Source organism: Tachyglossus aculeatus, chromosome 4, assembly GCF_015852505.1.
Source record: "Tachyglossus aculeatus isolate mTacAcu1 chromosome 4, mTacAcu1.pri, whole genome shotgun sequence".
Lineage (NCBI taxonomy): Eukaryota > Metazoa > Chordata > Mammalia > Monotremata > Tachyglossidae > Tachyglossus > Tachyglossus aculeatus.
Genome location: NC_052069.1, coordinates 132,599,121 through 132,618,882, shown reverse-complemented (window position 1 = coordinate 132,618,882; position 19,762 = coordinate 132,599,121). Strand labels below are relative to the sequence as shown.

The window sequence follows — 19,762 nt, the reverse complement described above, 5'->3', positions numbered from 1 at the left end:
ACCAAGGAGCACTGTCTAACCTCTTCAAATCCGGGCTGCCTCCCCACAGCCGGCCCTCTCCTTATGACTCCTCGACAAGCAGACCTTCTCTCGGGGCCCCACCCAGGTCGTCCGAAGGTCAGATTCCCTCCCTTGGTCCCCACCACACTTCCAAGAACAGATCCGATCCAGACCCCAGAGGGTCAGCGCCCACCCCAAGTGACCTTCCCATGCTACAGACCCTCGGGGAACGCGAAAGGCTTTCAGAGATCACAGAGAGTAGGCTCCCTCCCTCCTCCAGCAATGGAGCAAGGAGTAGCAATGGGGCAAACATTACACTAGGAACTGGGAAAATTATCCAGGGGAGAATTAGACACGGTATCTGGCAGGCTCCCTATCTAAGCATAATTGGGCAGAGGGCTGGCGCCGTAAACATAAGGGCAATGACAAATAAGACAGGAGCAACAGCGGATGGTTGCCAGAGCCTCTTTCTGGCCCGGATTCCAACAGCCACAATCACGGACCCCGGTTCTCCGTGCGGAGAGGCTGGTGATGCTCAAGACCAACGTGGCAGGAGCCAGGCTGGTTTTATCCACTCTGTCGCGACGTACTCCGTGAACCGGTGCCAGGAGTCAGGAGCAGTAATGAGCTTACACCGTTCCCCGCAGTGGCAGCCAGTGGAGACCGGGGCCCGAAGACAACGGGGCAGGTAGGGCCTCGAAGGGCAGAGCCGGTGGCTCAGCGCCCAAAATGAAGCGGGAACTGCAAGGACGCAGCCTGGGGACTCTGGTTGAGTTCTTCCTTGGGGAGGGACAGTTACACCGGTCTTGGCCTAGGGGAGGGGAGAGGATCTTCCATCAGTCCGGTGCTGCCCCACCCTAAAATAGGACCTTCTGGCTGGGCCCCGCTTTCTGGCTTCAGCCATTTGTTGCTGAATTGTACTTTCCAAGTGCTTAGAACTGTGCTCTGCACACAGTAAGCACTCAGTAAATACGATTGATTGAATTAATGAATTTGCGCCTGGACTCCAGTTGTTAATATCAGTACTGGTCCCACCCAGGAACTGCCCTCAGGAATTCACAGCCACCAGTTCTTTCCTAAAACCTTCCCAGGAAGAAAACACACAAACCCAATCCATTAGGAGCATTAACTGTGTGCAGATCTCGGTGTTAAACGCTGAGAAAATAAAAACCAACAAACAAAAAAAACCCACAGTAGGAGTAGGAGACAAGAAGTTTACAATCTCGCCAGGAAACAGACCCAAAATGAATTACGGATAAGATAGAAAGGTATATTTATAGGAATGTAAGGGCTTAAATAGAAGATCTACTACAGTAGTAGTAATAGCAGTAGTATTAGTAGTAGTAGTAGCTGCAGAAATAGAAGTAGTAAAAGTTATGAGCTCCTCCAGAGAAAGGTTAACTGTAGTATTCCTTACCCAATCAATCAGCCAATCAGTGTCATTTACTGAGTGCCTACTAAGTGCTAAATTATTGAGATACTTCAATAGAATACACAAACACGTCCCCTCTCCTCAAGAATATTTCAGTCCAATCAATCAATCAATCAATCAATCGTAGAAGCGCCTACTACAGTGCTCTGCACACAGTAAGCGCTCAATAAATAAATACGATTGATTTACTGAGCGTTTACTGTGTGCAGAGCACTGTACTAAGCGCTGGGGAAATACATGTTGGCAACATATAGAGACAGTCCCTACCCAACAGTGGGCTCACAGTCTAAAAGGGGGAGACAGAGAACAAAACCAAACATACTAACAAAATAAAATAAATAGAATAGATATGTACAAGAAAAATAAATAAATAAATAAATAAATAAATAAATAAATAAATAAATAAATACGTACAAACATATATACATATATGCAGGTGCTGTGGGGAAGGGAAGGAGGTAAGATGCGGGGATGGAGAGGGGGACGAGGGGGAGAGGAAGGAAGGGGCTCAGTCTGGGAAGGCCTCCTGGAGGAGGTGAGCTCTGAGTAGGGCCTTGAAGGGAGGAAGAGAGCTAGTTTGGCGGATGGGCAGAGGGAGGGCATTCCAGGCCCGGGGGATGACGTGGGCCGGGGGTCGATGGCGGGACAGGCGAGAACGAGGTACGGTGAGGAGATTAGCGGCAGAGGAGCGGACGGTGCGGGGTGGGCTGTAGAAGGAGAGACGGGAGGTGAGGTAGGAGGGGGCGAGGTGATGGAGAGCCTTGAAGCCCAGGGTGAGGAGTTTCTGCCTGATGCACAGGTTGATTGGTAGCCATTGGAGATTTTAGAGGAGGGGAGTAACATGCCCAGAGCGATTCTGGACAAAGACAATCCGGGCAGCAGCATGAAGTATGGATTGAAGTGGGGAGAGACACGAGGATGGGAGATCAGAGAGAAGGCTGATGCTGTAGTCCAGACGGGATAGGATGAGAGCTTGAACGAGCAGGGTAGCGGTATGGATGGAGAGGAAAGGGCGGATCTTGGCAATGTTGCGGAGCTGAGACCGGCAGGTTTTGGCGACAGCTTGGATGTGAGGTGTGAATGAGAGAGCGGGGTCGAGGATGACACCAAGGTTGCAGGCTTGTGAGACGGGAAGGATGGTAGTGCCGTCAACAGAGATGGGAAAGTCAGGGAGAGGGCAGGGTTTGGGAGGGAAGACAAGGAGTTCAGTCTTGGACATGTTGAGTTTCAGGTGGCGAGCAGACATTCAGATGGAGATGTCCTGAAGGCAGGAGGAGATGCGAGCCTGGAGACAGGGGGAGAGAGCAGGGGCAGAGATGTAAATCTGAGTGTCATCAGCGTAGAGATGATAGTTGAAGCCGTGGGAGCGAATGAGGTCACCAAGGGAGTGAGTGTAGATCGAGAACAGAAGGGGACCAAGCACTGAACCTTGGGGAACCCCCACAGTAAGGGGATGGGAGGGGGAGGAGGAGCCTGCAAAAGAGACTGAGAATGAACGACCGGAGAGATACGAGGAGAACCAGGAGAGGACAGAGTCTGTGAAGCCAAGGTCCGATAGCGTGTTGAGAAGAAGGAGGTGGTCCAGAGTGTCGAAGGCAGCTGAGAGGTCGAGGAGGATTAGAATGGAGTATGAGCCGTTGGATTTGGCAAGCAGGAGGTCATTGGTGACCTTTGAGAGGGCAGTTTCCGTGGAATATAGGGGACGGAAGCCAGACTGGAGGGGGTCGAGGAGAGAGTTGTTGCTGAGGAATTCGAGGTAGCGTGTGTAGACAACTCGTTCGAGGAGTTTGGAAAGGAATGGTAGGAGGGATATGGGGCGATAACTAGAAGGTGAGGTGGGGTCAAGAGAGGGTTTTTTCAGGATGGGAGAGACATGAGCATGTTTGAAGGCAGAGGGGAAGGAACCAGTGGAGAGTGAGCGGTTGAAGATGGAAGTGAAGGAGGGGAGAAGGGATGGAGCGAGAGATTTCATGAGATGAGAGGGAATGGGGTCAGAAGCACAGGTGGCCGGAGTAGCACTTGAGAGCAGGGAGGAGAGCTCCTCTGAGGATACTGCTGGGAAGGATGGGAGAGTAGCAGAGAGTGTCGAGAGCCGGGGGGTTGGAGAAGGGGGGGAAGTGCCTTTGGGGAGGTCGGACCTGATGGATTTAATTTTGTTTATGAAGTAGGAGGCCAGATCGCTGGAGGTGAGGGAAGGAGGAGGGGGAGGAACCGGGGGTCTGAGAAGGGAGTTGAAGTACGGAAGAGCTGGCGGGGGTGATGGGCATGGGTGCCAATAAGGGAGGAGAAATAGTTTTGTCTGGTAGAGGAGAGGACTGAGTTAAGGCAGGAAAGGATCTCGCCTGTCTCACCGCCGAGCCCTAGCCCACATCTTGCCTCTGGTTTGAAACTCCCTCCCTCTTCAAATCCCCCAGACAATTCTTCTCCCCCACCACTTCAAAATCTTACTAATGGCACATCTTCTCCAAGAGGCCTTCCCAGATTAAGTCCCACTTTTCCTCAACTTTTATTCCCTTCTACATTGCTATGTCTTGTTCCGTTGGCTCTTCCCCCCTCTCCCAGCCACACAGCACTTATGATTATAGCCGTAATTTTATGTTTTTGTATTGATGTCTGTTTATTTGTATTGATGTCTGTCTCCTCCCACCCCAGACGGCGTGCTCAATGTGGTCAAGGATTATCACTCTTTATTGTTCTATTGTACTTTCCCAAGCGCTTAGTATAGTGCTCTCTGCACAGTAAGCGTTCAATAAATACGATTGAAGGAACGAATGAGAATGAATGAATGAATGAATGAATAAATAAATAAATAAATAAATAAATAAATAAATAAATAATTGTAGTAATAGTGATTCTCTGTCTCTCCCATTTTCAGTCCATACTTCACGCTATTATGCGGATCATTTCTCTTGAAAAAGACTCAGTCCGTATCTCCTCTTTCCTAAAGAACCTCCAACTGTTGGCCATTTATCTAAATGCCTCTATCTATCAACCTATCCCACCCTAAAAAAACTCTCTCTTGACCCCACCTCACCTTCTAGTTATCGCCCCATATCCCTCCTACCATTACTTTCCAAACTCCTCGAACGAGTTGTCTACACGCGCTGCCTCGAATTCCTCAGCAACAACTCTCTCCTCGACCCCCTCCAGTCTGGCTTCCGTCCCCTATATTCCACGGAAACTGCCCTCTCAAAGGTCACCAATGACCTCCTGCTTGCCAAATCCAACGGCTCATACTCCATTCTAATCCTCCTCGACCTCTCAGCTGCCTTCGACACTCTGGACCACCTCCTTCTTCTCAACACGCTATCGGACCTTGGCTTCACAGACTCTGTCCTCTCCTGGTTCTCCTCGTATCTCTCCGGTCGTTCATTCTCAGTCTCTTTTGCAGGCTCCTCCTCCCCCTCCCATCCCCTTACTGTGGGGGTTCCCCAAGGTTCAGTGCTTGGTCCCCTTCTGTTCTCGATCTACACTCACTCCCTTGGTGACCTCATTCGCTCCCACGGCTTCAACTATCATCTCTACGCTGATGACACTCAGATTTACATCTCTGCCCCTGCTCTCTCCCCCTGTCTCCAGGCTCGCATCTCCTCCTGCCTTCAGGACATCTCCATCTGAATGTCTGCTCGCCACCTGAAACTCAACATGTCCAAGACTGAACTCCTTGTCTTCCCTCCCAAACCCTGCCCTCTCCCTGACTTTCCCATCTCTGTTGACGGCACTACCATCCTTCCCGTCTCACAAGCCTGCAACCTTGGTGTCATCCTCGACCCCGCTCTCTCATTCACACCTCACATCCAAGCTGTCGCCAAAACCTGCCGGTCTCAGCTCCGCAACATTGCCAAGATCCGCCCTTTCCTCTCCATCCATACCGCTACCCTGCTCGTTCAAGCTCTCATCCTATCCCGTCTGGACTACAGCATCAGCCTTCTCTCTGATCTCCCATCCTCGTGTCTCTCCCCACTTCAATCCATACTTCATGCTGCTGCCCGGATTGTCTTTGTCCAGAATCGCTCTGGGCATGTTACTCCCCTCCTCTAAAATCTCCAATGGCTACCAATCAACCTGTGCATCAGGCAGAAACTCCTCACCCTGGGCTTCAAGGCTCTCCATCACCTCGCCCCCTCCTACCTCACCTCCCGTCTCTCCTTCTACAGCCCACCCCGCACCGTCCGCTCCTCTGCCGCTAATCTCCTCACCGTACCTCGTTCTCGCCTGTCCCGCCATCGACCCCCGGCCCACGTCATCCCCCGGGCCTGGAATGCCCTCCCTCTGCCCATCCGCCAAACTAGCTCTCTTCCTCCCTTCAAGACCCTACTGAGAGTTCACCTCCTCCAGGAGGCCTTCCCAGACTGAGCCCCTTCCTTCCTCTCCCCCTCGTCCCCCTCTCCATTCCCCCATCTTACCTGCTTCCCTTCCCCACAGCACCTGTATATATGTATATATGTTTGTACATATTTATTACTCTATTTATTTATTTATTTTTCTTGTACATATCTATTCTATTTATTTTATTTTGTTAGTATGTTTGGTTTTGTTCTCTGTCTCCCCCTTTTAGACTGTGAGCCCACTGTTGGGTAGGGACTGTCTCTATATGTTGCCAACATGTACTTCCCCAGCGCTTAGTACAGTGCTCTGCACACAGTAAGCGCCCAATAAATACGATTAATTGATTGATTGATTGATTGAGATCAAGGCACAGTGAGTTGGGAAGTACTGGAGGAGTGAAGTGTGCAGGCTGGATTGTAGTAGAAGACAAGCGAGATGAGGGAGGAGGGGGCAAGGTGATGAGTGGTTTAAAGCCAATGGAGAGGAGTTACTGTTTAAGAAGGAGGTAGATGAGCAAGTACTGTAGTTTTTTGAGGAGAGGGGTGATGTGTCCACAGCGTTTTGGTAGAAAAATGATCCGGGCAGCAGAGTGAAGTATGGACTGGAGTGGGGAGAGATAGGAGCCTGGAGGTCAGCATGGAAAACCTAATGCAGTAATCCAGGCGGGATACGATGAGTGATTGTATTAACATGGTAGCAGTACCGCTCGAGAGGAAAGGACAGATTTTAGCGATGGTGTGAAGGTGGGACCTCAGGATTTCGTGACAGATTGAATTTGTGGGTTGAATGAGAGAGAGGAGTCAAGGATCACGCCAAGGTAACGGGCTTGTGAGACAGGAAGGATAGTGGGGGTGCTGTCTACAGTGATGGGAAAGTATTACTACTACTACTATTCTGACCCCCATGCAGTATAGAGACTCAGTCCAACCCGATCTGCTTGTATCCACCCCAGCGCTTAGTACAGATAGTAAGACCTTAATAAATACCACAATTACTATTCTACTACACATACGATCACAACTAGCTCTAAAGGTATTACAGAAAGGGATGGGGCAGGTCTAGTGGTGGGCGGCTCAGACTTGGGAGTGGAAACAGAAAAGGAGGATGAAGAAGGAGGACCTGCGGGGGGCTCTGTAAGTCCATCCTCACTAAGGAAAGATTTTGCCATTCAATTTCGTTTTCTGTTACAGAATCACAAACAAGGGTCCAAAGCCTCTTCTTTCTTCTTAAAGAAAATTACCCTCTTGACTACGCCCTTGATTCATTCATTCGTTCATTCAATCGTGTTTATTGAGCATTTACTGTGTGCAGAGCACTGTAATAAGCGCTTGGGAAGTACAAGTTGGCAACATATAGAGACAGTCCCTACCCAACAGTGGGCTTGATGGCCTGCTTCACCTGCCTGTTTCATAGGGTGTAGATAAAGGGGTTCAGCATGAGGGCCAAGGAGATGTTTGGCACCGGCACCCTCTTGTTGAAGTCTAAACCTTCCTTGTGGGATGGCTGATGTGCATGAATATGCAGATGCTATAAGAAAGGGAGATGACGATCATGTGGGAGGAGCAGGTGGAAAAGGCCTTTTTTCTTTGCTGGATTGAGTGCAGTATCAGGTGTGGGTGCTGGCGACTAGTGTCATTTACCAGGAGTGTCCCCACTGCTAATATAAAATTCATCTGCTCAAATAACTGAGTGTCAATGCGCGAGAGGTCCAGCATGGGCAGTGTCACAGGTGAAATGGTTGATGACTTTCGAGTCACAGAAGTTCAGCTGGAGATCCAGGATGAGACCTGTAAAGATGATCAGCAAGCTGACCAGCCAGGAGCAGAGAACCAGCAGGGTGCAGACTCTCTGGCACATGATGGTCAAGTAATGTAGCGGCCGGCAGATAGCAAAATAGCTGTAATAGGACATGGCATCCAGGAGGACGATTTCTGTCTCCCCCAGGAAGATGACGAAGAAAAACTGAATGACACAAGCATTATAGGAAATGGTCCTGTCACCGGTCGAAATACCCACCAGCAGTTTGGGAAAGGTGACTGATGTAAATGAAATTTCTAGGAAGGAGAAATTCTGGAGGAATTTCTCCACATTGGGGTGTGGAGATGGGAGTCCAGTAGGATGGGGGTGAGGATAGTCAGGTTCCCCGTGATGCTCAACAGGTAACTGAGTAGCAGGAATAAGAAGATAATGTTCTTCCAGTCTGGATTGTCCGTCAGCCCCAAGGGGATGAACTCGGTCACTGAGGTCTGATTTCTCATCGCTGATTCTGGATTTCCTCCGGGGTCACACATGAGTATGGAAGAGGAAGCACTTGTAGTTGGTCAGGGAATTTTTCTGTTTATTTTTATATTTATACTCTCCCAAGCCCTTACTACAGTGCTTTGCAAACAGTAAGCACTCAATAAATACGATTAAATGAGGAGAGAGGCTGAAAAGGGAAACTCAAAGAAACCGGTTGGAATGCTTCTCCTTTCACTGGACCGAATACTTATCATCACACTGGCAGTCTTTATTAAACCAATCCTCATCAGCGTTCTTTAGGCACCTCTTCGGTACACAACACTCTTATAAACACTTAGGGAAGTATAATCAATCAATTAGTGGTATTTATTGAGTGCCTACTGCCTACAGAGCTCAACAATAGACTACAGACCCCTCCTGTGGAGAGTTTACAATCTAATGGGAGAGATCAGCAGTAATAAATAGCTAACAAGGAATTCACCCACATTTTTGAACCCCGGGTCAGGGGAGGTCATCAGTCTTGTCAGCCATCTCCAGGCAGAGCTGGGGCTAGAATCCCAGGTATCCCAGAGCTGAGAACCATCAAATGGACCCCTATCTGAGCTCCAGGCCAGGATCTGCCTGGTTGAAAGGAGAGAGTAGCCAGGGGCAACAGATCATCTGAGGCACGGGCCAATCCCAACCCTTTAAAAATCGATCCAGTTAGCAAAAATACCAATCCAGCCGATTCCTTTCCAATTGTCGCTATCTCCTTCCCTGCCCAAATCAAAAAGGTCAGATATGGGACAGGAAAAACCAGTAGAGATCAGATTTCGGGAGGGCCGAGGTACTTAAGGAAGAACGTGTACTTACTTTTTTGACAGTCTCGATGGTTGTGGTCAGTTTTCACCCTGAATAGTTTGGTTTGTTCGTTTGAAAATCCGAATCGACCCTCTCCATGTTCTCAGGAAGAATTTCATACCATTTTGACAGCGCAAATCTCTTCCCATTTTCGCGGTGCCCTGCCAGGCAGGACGGAATCTCCCTTATCCTCCTCCTTCTGCTGCTGCTACGTACTACTACTAATGATAATGGTATTTGTTAAGCGCTTATTATGTGCGAAGCACTGTTATAAGCGCTGGGGGGACGATACAAGGTGATCAGGTTGTCCCACAGGGTGCTTACAGGCTTAATCCCCATTTTACAGATGAGGTAACTGAGGCACAGAGAAGTGAAGTGACTTGCCCAAAGTCACACAGTTGACAATTGGCGGAGCCGGGAGTTGAACACATGACCTCTTACTCCAAAGTCCGTGCTCTTTCCACTAGACACGCTGCTTCTCTACTTCTTTACTTCTGCTACTTCCATCGGTTTGCAGAAGGGAGAGGAATTGGGGTCCTGGGAGACATCCTTCCTGTCAGCCTACCAGCGGGGATAGAGAAAACTCTGTTCTAGAGGGAAGGAAAGAGAGGATAGTTGAGACAGCAAGCTGCTTTCTAACAGTCACAGAAAGGAGATTTGACATTATTCCTCTCTTCCCTAGCCCTTATTTTACAGGGACAAAATTTAGCACCTTTTGTGAGTTCTTCTCAGTGCAGATGGGGAGGGCTCTTTAGATAACAAAGGAGACATACTATGGAGATGCTTATTCTAAGGCACTAATGAGCTCGGCTCTCAATCCCCTCTGAGCAAAGAATTTTAAATTGGGTGGGAAAAAGGCAGGGCCAGGGAAGACCCCGAAGGAGTAGTGATTGGGATCTTGAAGGGTTCTTTCCTGGAGCTGAGGTTGGCTTCGCCAATCCCCTCATCACTCAGTGGTCCCTGGTCCCTGGGCTACCTGTGGGGTAAAAGTGGCCATTGTACCCCTTGCCGTACTGGGACGTAGCTGCTGCTGCTGGTTTTCTGTTTTTCTTCTCCTGCTGTTTCCAGGAAAGTTGAAAATATCGCTCCGGCCCTTAGTCCCACTTCATTCATTCAATCGTATCTCATTCCATCGTATTTATTGAATGTAGAGCACTGTAGTATGCGCTTGGGAGAGTACAGTATAGCAATAAACAGACATATTCCCTGCCCAAAGCGAGCTTACAGTCTAGAGCGGGAGAGAGACGTGAATATAAATAAATAAAATCACAGATGTGTAAATAGGTGCTGTGGGGCCGGGAGGGGGGCAATGAATAAAGGAAGCAAATCAGGGCGATGAAGAAGGGAGTTGGAGAAGAGGAAATGAGGGTTTAGTCATTAGTACCGTGTGACGTACTCATCGATGCCTGACCACGTCGGGAAAGCTCAGGGCCGTCTGCAAATGATGAGATCTTGGACATCCCCAGCCCCACCCCGCCTCCTACGAATTGGGCTTCAAGGTCTATAAATTAATCAATATGTCAGTCAATCCCTCACTCCTTTAGTCTACTCTGATATTTACTGAGCACCTACTGAATGGAAAACAATCCATCAATCAATGAAATGGTATTTGTTGATCACCTACAGAATGCTGATAGCATACGTTGATGGCGTACTGAGTATTAAGCAATTTAACAAATGGGATATATTGACTACCTAGTGCGTCTTAGGCACTATACTACTACTTTCCAAAACTTTCCAATCGAATGGAGGTCATAGAGATGATTTCCGAACAGTGGGAGCCAGAGTAAAAACAAGGATTAGCTAGGGAGCAGTACAAATAGGACAGACTGGAACATCTGCCCAAATCAGATGAAATCAGTGCAGTACAGTATAACCGAGACAATCCATATATTCATTCATTCAATCGTATTCATTGAGCGTTTATTGTGCGCAGAGCACTGTACTAAGCGTTTGGGAAGTACAGGTTGGCAACTTATAGAGACGGTCCCTACCCAACAACGGGCTCACAGTCTAGAAGGGGGAGACAGACAACAAAACAAAACGTATTAACAAAATAAAATAAATATAATAATAAATATGTACAAGTAAAATAAATAGAGTAATAAATCTTTACAAACATATATACAGGTGCTGTGGGGAGGGGAAGGAGGTAGGGCGGGGGGATGGGGAGGGGGAGGAGGGGGAGAGGAAGGAGGGGCTCAGTTTGGGAAGGCCTTCTGGAGGAGGTGAGCTCTCAGTAGGGCTTTGAAGTGCGAAGAGAGCTAGCTTGGCGGATGTGCGGAGGGAGGGCATTCCAGGCCAGGGGAAGGACGTGGGCCGGGGGACGACGGCGGGACAGGCGAAAACAAGGTATAGTGAGGACGTTAGCGGCAGAGGACCGGAGGGTGCAGGCTGGGCTGTAGAAGGAAAGAAGGGAGGTGAGGTAGGAGGAGGCGAGGTGATGGAGAGCCTGGAAGCCGAGAGTGAAGTGTTTTGGCCTGATGTGCAAATTTACTGGTAGCCACTGGAGATTTTTGAGGAGGGGAGTAAAATGCCCAGAGCGTTTCTGCACAAAGATGATCCGGGCAGCAGCGTGAAGTATAGATTGAAGTGGGGAGAAACAGGAGGATGAGAGATCAGAGAGGAAGCTGATGCAGTAATCTAGTCGGGATAGGATGAGAGATTGAACCAACAAGGTAGCGGTTTGGATGGAGAGGAAAGGGCTGATGTTGGCGATGTTGCAGAGGTGAGACCGGCAGGTTTTGGTGACGGATTGGATGTGAGGGGTGAACAAGAATGCAGAGTCGAGGATGACACAATGGTAGCGGGCTTGTGAGACGGGAAGGATGGTAGTGCTGTCTACAGTGACGGGAAAGTCAGGGAGAGGGCAGGGGTTGGGAGGGAAGATGAGTTCAGTCTTAGACATATTGAGTTTTCAATGGCGGCAGACATCCAGATGGAGATATCCTGAAGGCAGGAGGTGACCCGAGCCTGAAGGGAGGGAGAGAGAGCAGGGACAGAGATGTACATTTGGGTGTCATCAGCGTAGAGATGATAGTTGAAGCCATGGGAGCGAATGAGTTCACCAAGGGAGTGAGTGTAGATAGACAACAGAAGGGAACCAAGAACTAACCCTTGAGGAGCCCCTACAGTAAGGCGATGGAAGGGGGAGGAGGAGCCCGCAAAAAAGACGGATAATGAATGCCCGGAGAGATGAGGAGAACCAGGAGGGGATGGATTCTGTGAAGCCAAGGTTGGATAGCGTGTTGAGGAGAAGGGGGTGGTCCACAGTGTCGAAGGCAACTGAGAGGTCGAGGAAGATTAGGATAGAGTAGGAGCCGTTGGATTTGACAAGCAGGAGGTCATTGGTGACCATTGGGAGGGCAGTTTCGGTGGAATGTAGGGGAGGGAAGCCAGATTGGAGTGGGTCGAGGAGAGAGTTTGCGTTGAGGAGTTCGAAGCAGCGGGTGTAGACGACTTGTTCAAGGAGTTTGGAAAGGAATGGTAGGAAGGAGATAGGGCGATAACTAGAAGAGGAGGTGGGGTCAAGAGAGGGTTTTTTTAGGATGGGAGAGACGTGGGCATGTTTGAAGGCAGAGAGGAAGGAACCGGTGGAGAGTGAGCGGTTGAAGATGCACGGTAAGGAGAGGAGAAGGACAGGGTGAGAGACTTCATAAGATGAGAGGGAATGGGGTCAGAAGGACAGGTGGCCGGAGTAGCACTTGAGAGGAGGGAGGAGATCTCATCTGAGGATACTGCTGGGAAGGATGAGAGAGTAGCAGAGAGTGTTGAAAGCCGGGGAGTTGGCGAAGAGGGAGTAGTGACTTTGGGGAGCTCAGACTTGATAGAGTTAATTTTGCTAATGAAGTAGGAGGCCAGTTCGTTTGGGGCGAGGGAAGGAGGAGGAGGAGGAACAGGGGGCCTGAGAAGGGAGTTAAATGTACGAAGGAGTTGACGGGGATGATGGGCATGGGTGTCAATAAGGGAGGAGAAGAGAAATACAGATATATACCTAAGTGCCACGGGGCGGGTAGACGGGGGAAGAGCAAAAGGAGGGGGTCATGGCTAAAAGATCTCTTGCTAAAAGGCCTCACTAACTCGGATACGGGCAGAGATTTGAAATAAACACATTATACCTGGAGATTTCTATTGGCTTCGGCACAGACCCGCTGAACAAACCTAGGAACGTCTCTTAAGTGAAATGAAAAGGCTTGATTCTCCCTGATTGGATGAGGACAAAGGGCAGAGGTAGCAGGGGGACCTTGCCACGGGAGTGATTTCCAGGATGGGGGGTATGGGGGCGCATAGAGGGATGCAGGACCATCAGTTTCTGTTTGCTAGACATCAGATGAAGTATAAGACTAATGTACAACTGCCACGTCTCTCTGGTCGACTCTCTGCGTCTCCTGCAGATTTCCTGTGGGATTTTGTCGCTGAAGAATCCTCACCCCTTCGTGGAAAATTCAACTCGGTACACCAGGTCCCTGATGGCCTGCTTGACCTGCTGGTTCCGAAGAGTGTAGATGAAGGGGTTCAGCATGGGGACCACGGTAGTGTAGAGCACGGCCACCCCCTTGGTCATGTCCACCCTGTCCTTGGCGGACGGTTTCATGTACACGAAGATACAACTGCCGTATGTGATGGAGACCACGACTGTGTGGGAGAAGCAAGTGGAAAAGGCTTTTCTCTTCTGCTGCGTAGAGGACAGTCTCAGGATGGTGCAGCTGATGGCTATGTAGGACAGAGCCAATAACACCAAGGTGACCAGTAGTGTCCCCAATGCCAAGATGAAACCCGTCAGCTCCAGGAACCCGGTGTCCGAGCAGGAGAGTAGGAGCAGAGGGGAGACGTCACAGAAGAAGTGGTCAATGGCTACAGAGCCACAGATGTCCAGATGGAGGCCAAGGATGACAGGAGGAAAGCTGGCCAGGAACCCGGTCAGACAGGAGCAGAGAACCAGCAGGGTGCAGACTTTCTGGCTCATGGCGGTCGTGTAGTATAGAGGCCGGCATATGGCGACATAGCGGTCGTAGGACATGGAAGCCAGGAGGAAGAACTGGGTCACTCCCAAGAGGATTAGGAAAAATAGTTGAATTGCACAGCACTTGTAGGAAATCGTCCTATCCCCGGTGACGATGGTGGCCAGGAATCTGGGAATGTAGGTGGAGGTGAAGCAGATCTCCAGGATGGAGAAGCAGCGCAGGAAGAAGTACATGGGGGTGTGAAGGTGGGAGTACAGCAGGGTGAGGGTGATGATGGTCCACTCTTTTAGACTGTGAGCCCACTCCTTTAGACTGTGAGCCCACTGTTGGGTAGGGACTGTCTCTATATGTTGCCAATTTGTACTTCCCAAGCGCTTAGTACAGTGCTCTGCACATAGTAAGCGCTCAATAGACACGATTGATGATGATGATGATGATGGTCAGGTTGCCAGTGATGCTCAGGACGTAGGTGACAGACATGTACAGGAGAATCACCGCCTGCAAATCCGGGTCGTCCGTGAGCCCTAGGAGGATGCACTGAGTCACTTGCGTGTGATTCCTCATGGCTGACCTATGCCTCCTGTTGGAGAACACCAGAGGACTGTCAATCCAACTCACTAGAGGCGGGAAGAGGGCTGTGACTCCTCTCCCACTAGACGAGCTGGGCAAGAACAGCGCCGGCTGTGGGAGACATCGGACATGGTAGGGTCACAACCCAATCCTTGAGATGACTTCATGGATTGATGGCAGACACCTCCACGAGGGACAACGGAAGCGTGGTTGTCCCAGCTGTGACCCTTAGGCTTCATCCCCCAATATCTGCGCGATGTTTGGAGTAGAGATTACCTTTACTAAGCACCCAATTGGGCGGGTCCAGCTATAAGAGCTCGGGGACATACACCACAACTATTCCCTGCCCACGGGGAGCTTCTGTTCATATGGGGTGGCAAACGTAAACACACTTACCAATAGTATGGTCAAAATGAAAATTCGAATAGCATATATACCTGATTGTAGAGAATGGGTGCTGATTGCCTCCTGGAGCATGGGCCCGTGAATGCCTTGTGTACATGTAATAGGGGGGAAAATTGATCTTTGGCCAAGCCCATGAATGTCAAGGTTTCAGCTGAATTTGTGCCCCCAAACCATCAACTGTCAACACTTGGATAACTGAGATTGTCAGGAACCTTGAGGGAGGAAGAGTGTTTGAGATCATTAGCATATAACCCAGTGAGTGTTAAGCAGCTCATAGCCCAGTCATTCCCTGGAGCTACTGCCAGAAAAGGGAAGTGGCCATCAGAAGACAAGTCCGGGATGCCTGCCCTGGGTGAATAATAATAATAATAATAATAATAATAATAATAATAATAATAATAATAATTATTATTATTATTATTATTATTATTATTATGGTATTTGTTAAACGCTTACTATGTGCCAAGCACTGTTCTAAGCGCTGGGGGGGATACAAGGTAACCAGTTTGTACTATGTGGGGCTCACAGTCTTAATCCCTATTTTACAGTTGAGGGAACTGAGGCACAGAAAGGTTAAGTGCCTTGCCCAAAGTCACACATCTGACAAGTGGCAGAGCCGGGATTAGAACCCATGACCTCTGATTCCCAAGCCCGTGCTCTTTCCATTGAGCCACGCTGCTTATCATGCTGCTACCTAATAAGCAAGATAATCAGGTCTCACTCTAGGTTCATAGTCCAAATAGGAGAGAGAGCAAGAATTGAATCCCCATTTTGCAGATGAGGGAACTGAAGCATGGGCAAGTTAAATGACTGGTCAAAGGTCACCTAGCAGGTAGGTTGTGGAGCATGAATGAGAACCCAGGTCCTCTGACATCCAGGACGTGCCATTTCCACTAGACAACAGTGCTTCTGAAAATTACAGAATCTGTATACATGGTACAGGTGAGGTACTCAGATACTAACCAGCCACTAGGAAGTCTCAATGGATCAAACCGACCCTGCTTGGAACAATAAGGATGACAAAGAGAAAATTGCGGATTGAGTTCTGGTGTGTGTGTGTGTGTGTGTGTGTGTGTGTGTGTGTGTGTGTGTGTGTGTGTGTGTGTGTGTGTGTGTGTGTGTGTGTGTGTTTGTATTTGTCTCTCCCGGAGATCTTTCCGGATGAAGCTCTCTTTTCCTTTAATAATAATTTTGGTATTTGTTAAGCACTTACTTTGTGCCAAGCACTGTACTAAACGCTGGGGTAGATACAAAATAATCAGCTTGTCCCAGGTGGGGGTCACAGTCTTAATCCCCATCTTTACAGATGAGATAACTAAGGCCCATTCATTCATTCAATCGTATTAATTGAGCGCTTACTGTGTCCAGAGCACTGTACTAAGGGCTTGGGAAGTACAAGTTGGCAACATATACATACGGTCCCTACAGGTTAAGTGGCTTGCCCAAGGTCACACAGCAGACAAGTGGTGGAGTCGTGATTAGAACCCACGACTTCTGACTCCCAAGCCCATGTTCTTGCCACTAGTCTATGATGCTTCTCTACTCCCTCTTCCTTCTGCACTGCTTATATACTTGTATGTTTACCTTTTAAGTAAATACCTTTTCTATTCACCCCACCTTCAATACTACAGAACTTACATATACATATAATCATATGTATATATGGATTTATATTTATGTCTCTCACTCCCTCTATACTTGAAGTTACTGTGATCAGGGAACGGGCCTACCAAATTTGTTGTACTCTCCCAAGCACTTCATGAACTGCTCTGCGCAGAATTAGCTCTCATTAAACACTATTGACTGACTGATTTACTGGATAATAATTACCAGTTCTGAACGGAGGCTCCACGGCAGGATCACGGGCTCTGGGAGTCGGGGACTGAAGGGAAGGTGGCTGCAGTCGTCCATGGATTGAGGCATTGAAATCCACAATGGAAAGGGAACGGACCAAAATGTTCTGGAGAGGTCATCGCTTCCCTAACACAGTACTCTGCCCTGATTCCGGGGGTCATCCCAAATGCCCGTCTTGTAGTTGGCAGGGAAGTGAAGCTGAAATAATGTCATGCCTGTGTGGAATTTCCCAATTTTTCCCCTGTTCCGTGCTTTCATGCACCTCTCGAAATGATGTTCGTTTGTGTCCTCCCATCAACATTGGACACGCTACCCCATCAAATCTACACGAGGCCAAGTGGGTGGGAAGGAAAGCATCCAGATTTTTCTCTGCTCATAGCAGTCTGGAACCTTTGAGCAGGAGATGGGCTACTCTACCTAATGCAGGAGCAAGATTGAGGGTTTTATTTTCTTAGATTCCTGATGGGCATAAGGGGAACAATTACGAGAACAATGAAAGTCTCTCCAAGGGTTAGTCAGGAGATACTAATGAATGGTAGATGCTTTGGTGTCTCTGGCTGTGAACGTTTAATACCCGGATTGGGGTCCCATTCAGGGGGCTTGGAGGGGGCGGGGTGCGGGGAGGACAAGCTGTAGCCATTCCAAGTCATTAATTCCCAGTCCACGTGACTCAGTCCGTCTGTCAGTCAATCGTTTTATTGAGTGCTTACTGTGTGCAGAACACTATATTAAGTGCTTCGGAGAGACCAATTTAACAATATAACAGGCACATTCCCTTCCCACAACGAGTTTACAAATTTAGAGAGGGAGACGACTTCAATATAAATATAAATAAATAAAATTATAGATATGTACATATGTCTACACGCGCTGCCTAGAATTCCTCAACAACAACTCTCTCCTCGACCCCCTCCAGTCTGGCTTCCGTCCCCTTCATTCCACGGAAACTGCGCTCTCAAAGGTCACCAATGACCTCCTGCTTGCCAAATCCAACGGCTCATACTCTGTCCTAATCCTCCTCGACCTCTCAGCTGCCTTTGACACTGTGGACCACCCCCTTCTCCTCAACACGTTATCTGACCTTGGCTTCACTGACTCCGTCCTCTCCTGGTTCTCCTCTTATCTCTCCGGTCGTTCTTTCTCAGTCTCTTTTGCAGGCTCCTCCTCCCCCTCCCATCCTCTTACTGTGGGGGTTCCCCAAGGTTCAGTGCTTGGTCCCCTTCTGTTCTCAATCTACACTCACTCCCTTGGTGACCTCATTCGCTCCCACGGCTTCAACTATCATCTCTACGCTGATGACACCCAGCTCTACATCTCTGCCCCTGCTCTCTCCCCCTCCCTCCAGGCTCGCATCTCCTCCTGCCTTCAGGACATCGCCATCTGGATGTCCGCCCGCCACCTAAAGCTCAACATGTCGAAGACTGAGCTCCTTGTCTTCCCTCCCAAACCTTGTCCTCTCCCTAACTTTCCCATCTCTGTTGACGGCACTACCATCCTTCCCGTCTCACAAGCCCGCAACCTCGGTGTCATCCTCGACTCCGCTCTCTCATTCACCCCTCACATCCAAGCCGTCACCAAAACCTGCCGGTCTCAGCTCCGCAACATTGCCAAGATCCGCCCTTTCCTCTCCATCCAAACTGCTACCCTGCTCATTCAAGCTCTCATCCTATCCCGTCTGGACTACTGCACTAGCCTTCTCTCTGATCTCCCATCCTCGTGTCTCTCTCCACTTCAATCCATACTTCATGCTGCTGCCCGGATTATCTTTGTCCAGAAACGCTCTGGACATATTACTCCCCTCCTCAAAAACCTCCAATGGCTACCGATCAATCTGCGCATCAAGCAGAAACTCCTCACCCTGGGCTTCAAGGCTCTCCATCACCTCGCCCCCTCCTACCTCACCTCCCTTCTCTCCTTCTACTGCCCAGCCCGCACCCTCCGCTCCTCCACCACTAATCTCCTCACTGTACCTCACTCTCGCCTGTCCCGCCATCGACCCCCGGCCCACGTCATCCCCCGGGCCTGGAATGCCCTCCCTCTGCCCATCCGCCAAGCTAGCTCTCTTCCTCCCTTCAAGGCCCTGCTGAGAGCTCACCTCCTCCAGGAGGCCTTCCCAGACTGAGCCCCTTCTTTCCTCTCCCCTCGTCCCCCTCTCCATCCCCCCGTCTTACCTCCTTCCCTTCCCCACAGCACCTGTATATATGTATATATGGTTGTACATATTTATTACTCTATTTATTTATTTATTTATTTATTTTACTTGTACATTTCTATCCTACTTATTTTATTTTGTTGGTATGTTTGGTTCTGTTCTCTGTCTCCCCCTTTTAGACTGTGAGCCCACTGTTGGGTAGGGACTGTCTCTATGTGATGCCAATTTGTACTTCCCAAGCGCTTAGTACAGTGCTCTGCACATAGTAAGCGCTCAATAAATACGATTGATTGATTGATTGATAAGTGCTGTGGGGCTGGGAGGGGGGGAAATAAAGAGAATAAATCAAGGCGACGCAGAAGGGAGAGGGAGGAGAGTAAACGAGTGCAGACCAAAAGAAGAGTAAACAAGGTGGAACAATGGGGATCTTCTTTCTTCAAATGGTGGATGGGGCCACAGGGGGTTGACGTATATGGCTATTTGGGAATGGAACCTACTCTTAATTAATTCACCAATCGTATTTCATGAGCTTCCAATCGGGGCCCAGCACTGTACTGAGAGCTTGGGAGATGACAATGGAAACGATAGCTGGGAAGCAGCATGGTCTAGTGGAAAAGATTCCGGGCATGGGAGTCAGAAAACCTGTGTACTAATCTTGGCTTGGCCATTTGCCTGCTGTGTGACCATGGGCAAGCCAGTTCGCTTCTCTGTGCCTCAGTTCCCCTGTACTCCCTCCTGCTTAGACTGAGCCCAGGCAGGACAGGGATTGTGTCCAACCTAACTAATGTGTATCTGCTACAGCGCTTAGAACAGTGTTTGACAAATACCATAAAAAATGTGTATTGAATCCTACACCCTCCTCCTTAGATTGTGTTCTCCAGGTGGGACAGGGACCATGACCATACTGATTATTTTGTATCTGACCCAACGTTAGTACAGTGCTTGGCACATATTAGGCAAGTACCGTAAGAAAGA

At 49.1% G+C, this 19,762-nt stretch overlaps 1 protein-coding gene across 1 annotated transcript; it reads right to left on the bottom strand.

The window, feature by feature from the left end:
* Nucleotides 1-13,268: 13,268 nt before the first annotated feature.
* Nucleotides 13,269-14,388, bottom strand: LOC119927177 (olfactory receptor 6C74-like). Its single transcript, XM_038745708.1, has 2 exons — nt 14,237-14,388; nt 13,269-14,073 (listed from the first exon to the last, which is right to left on the bottom strand). Exons 1-2 carry the CDS (start codon nt 14,368-14,370, stop codon nt 13,269-13,271), a joined length of 939 nt encoding a protein of 312 aa, XP_038601636.1. The 5' UTR covers nt 14,371-14,388.
* Nucleotides 14,389-19,762: the final 5,374 nt, after the last annotated feature.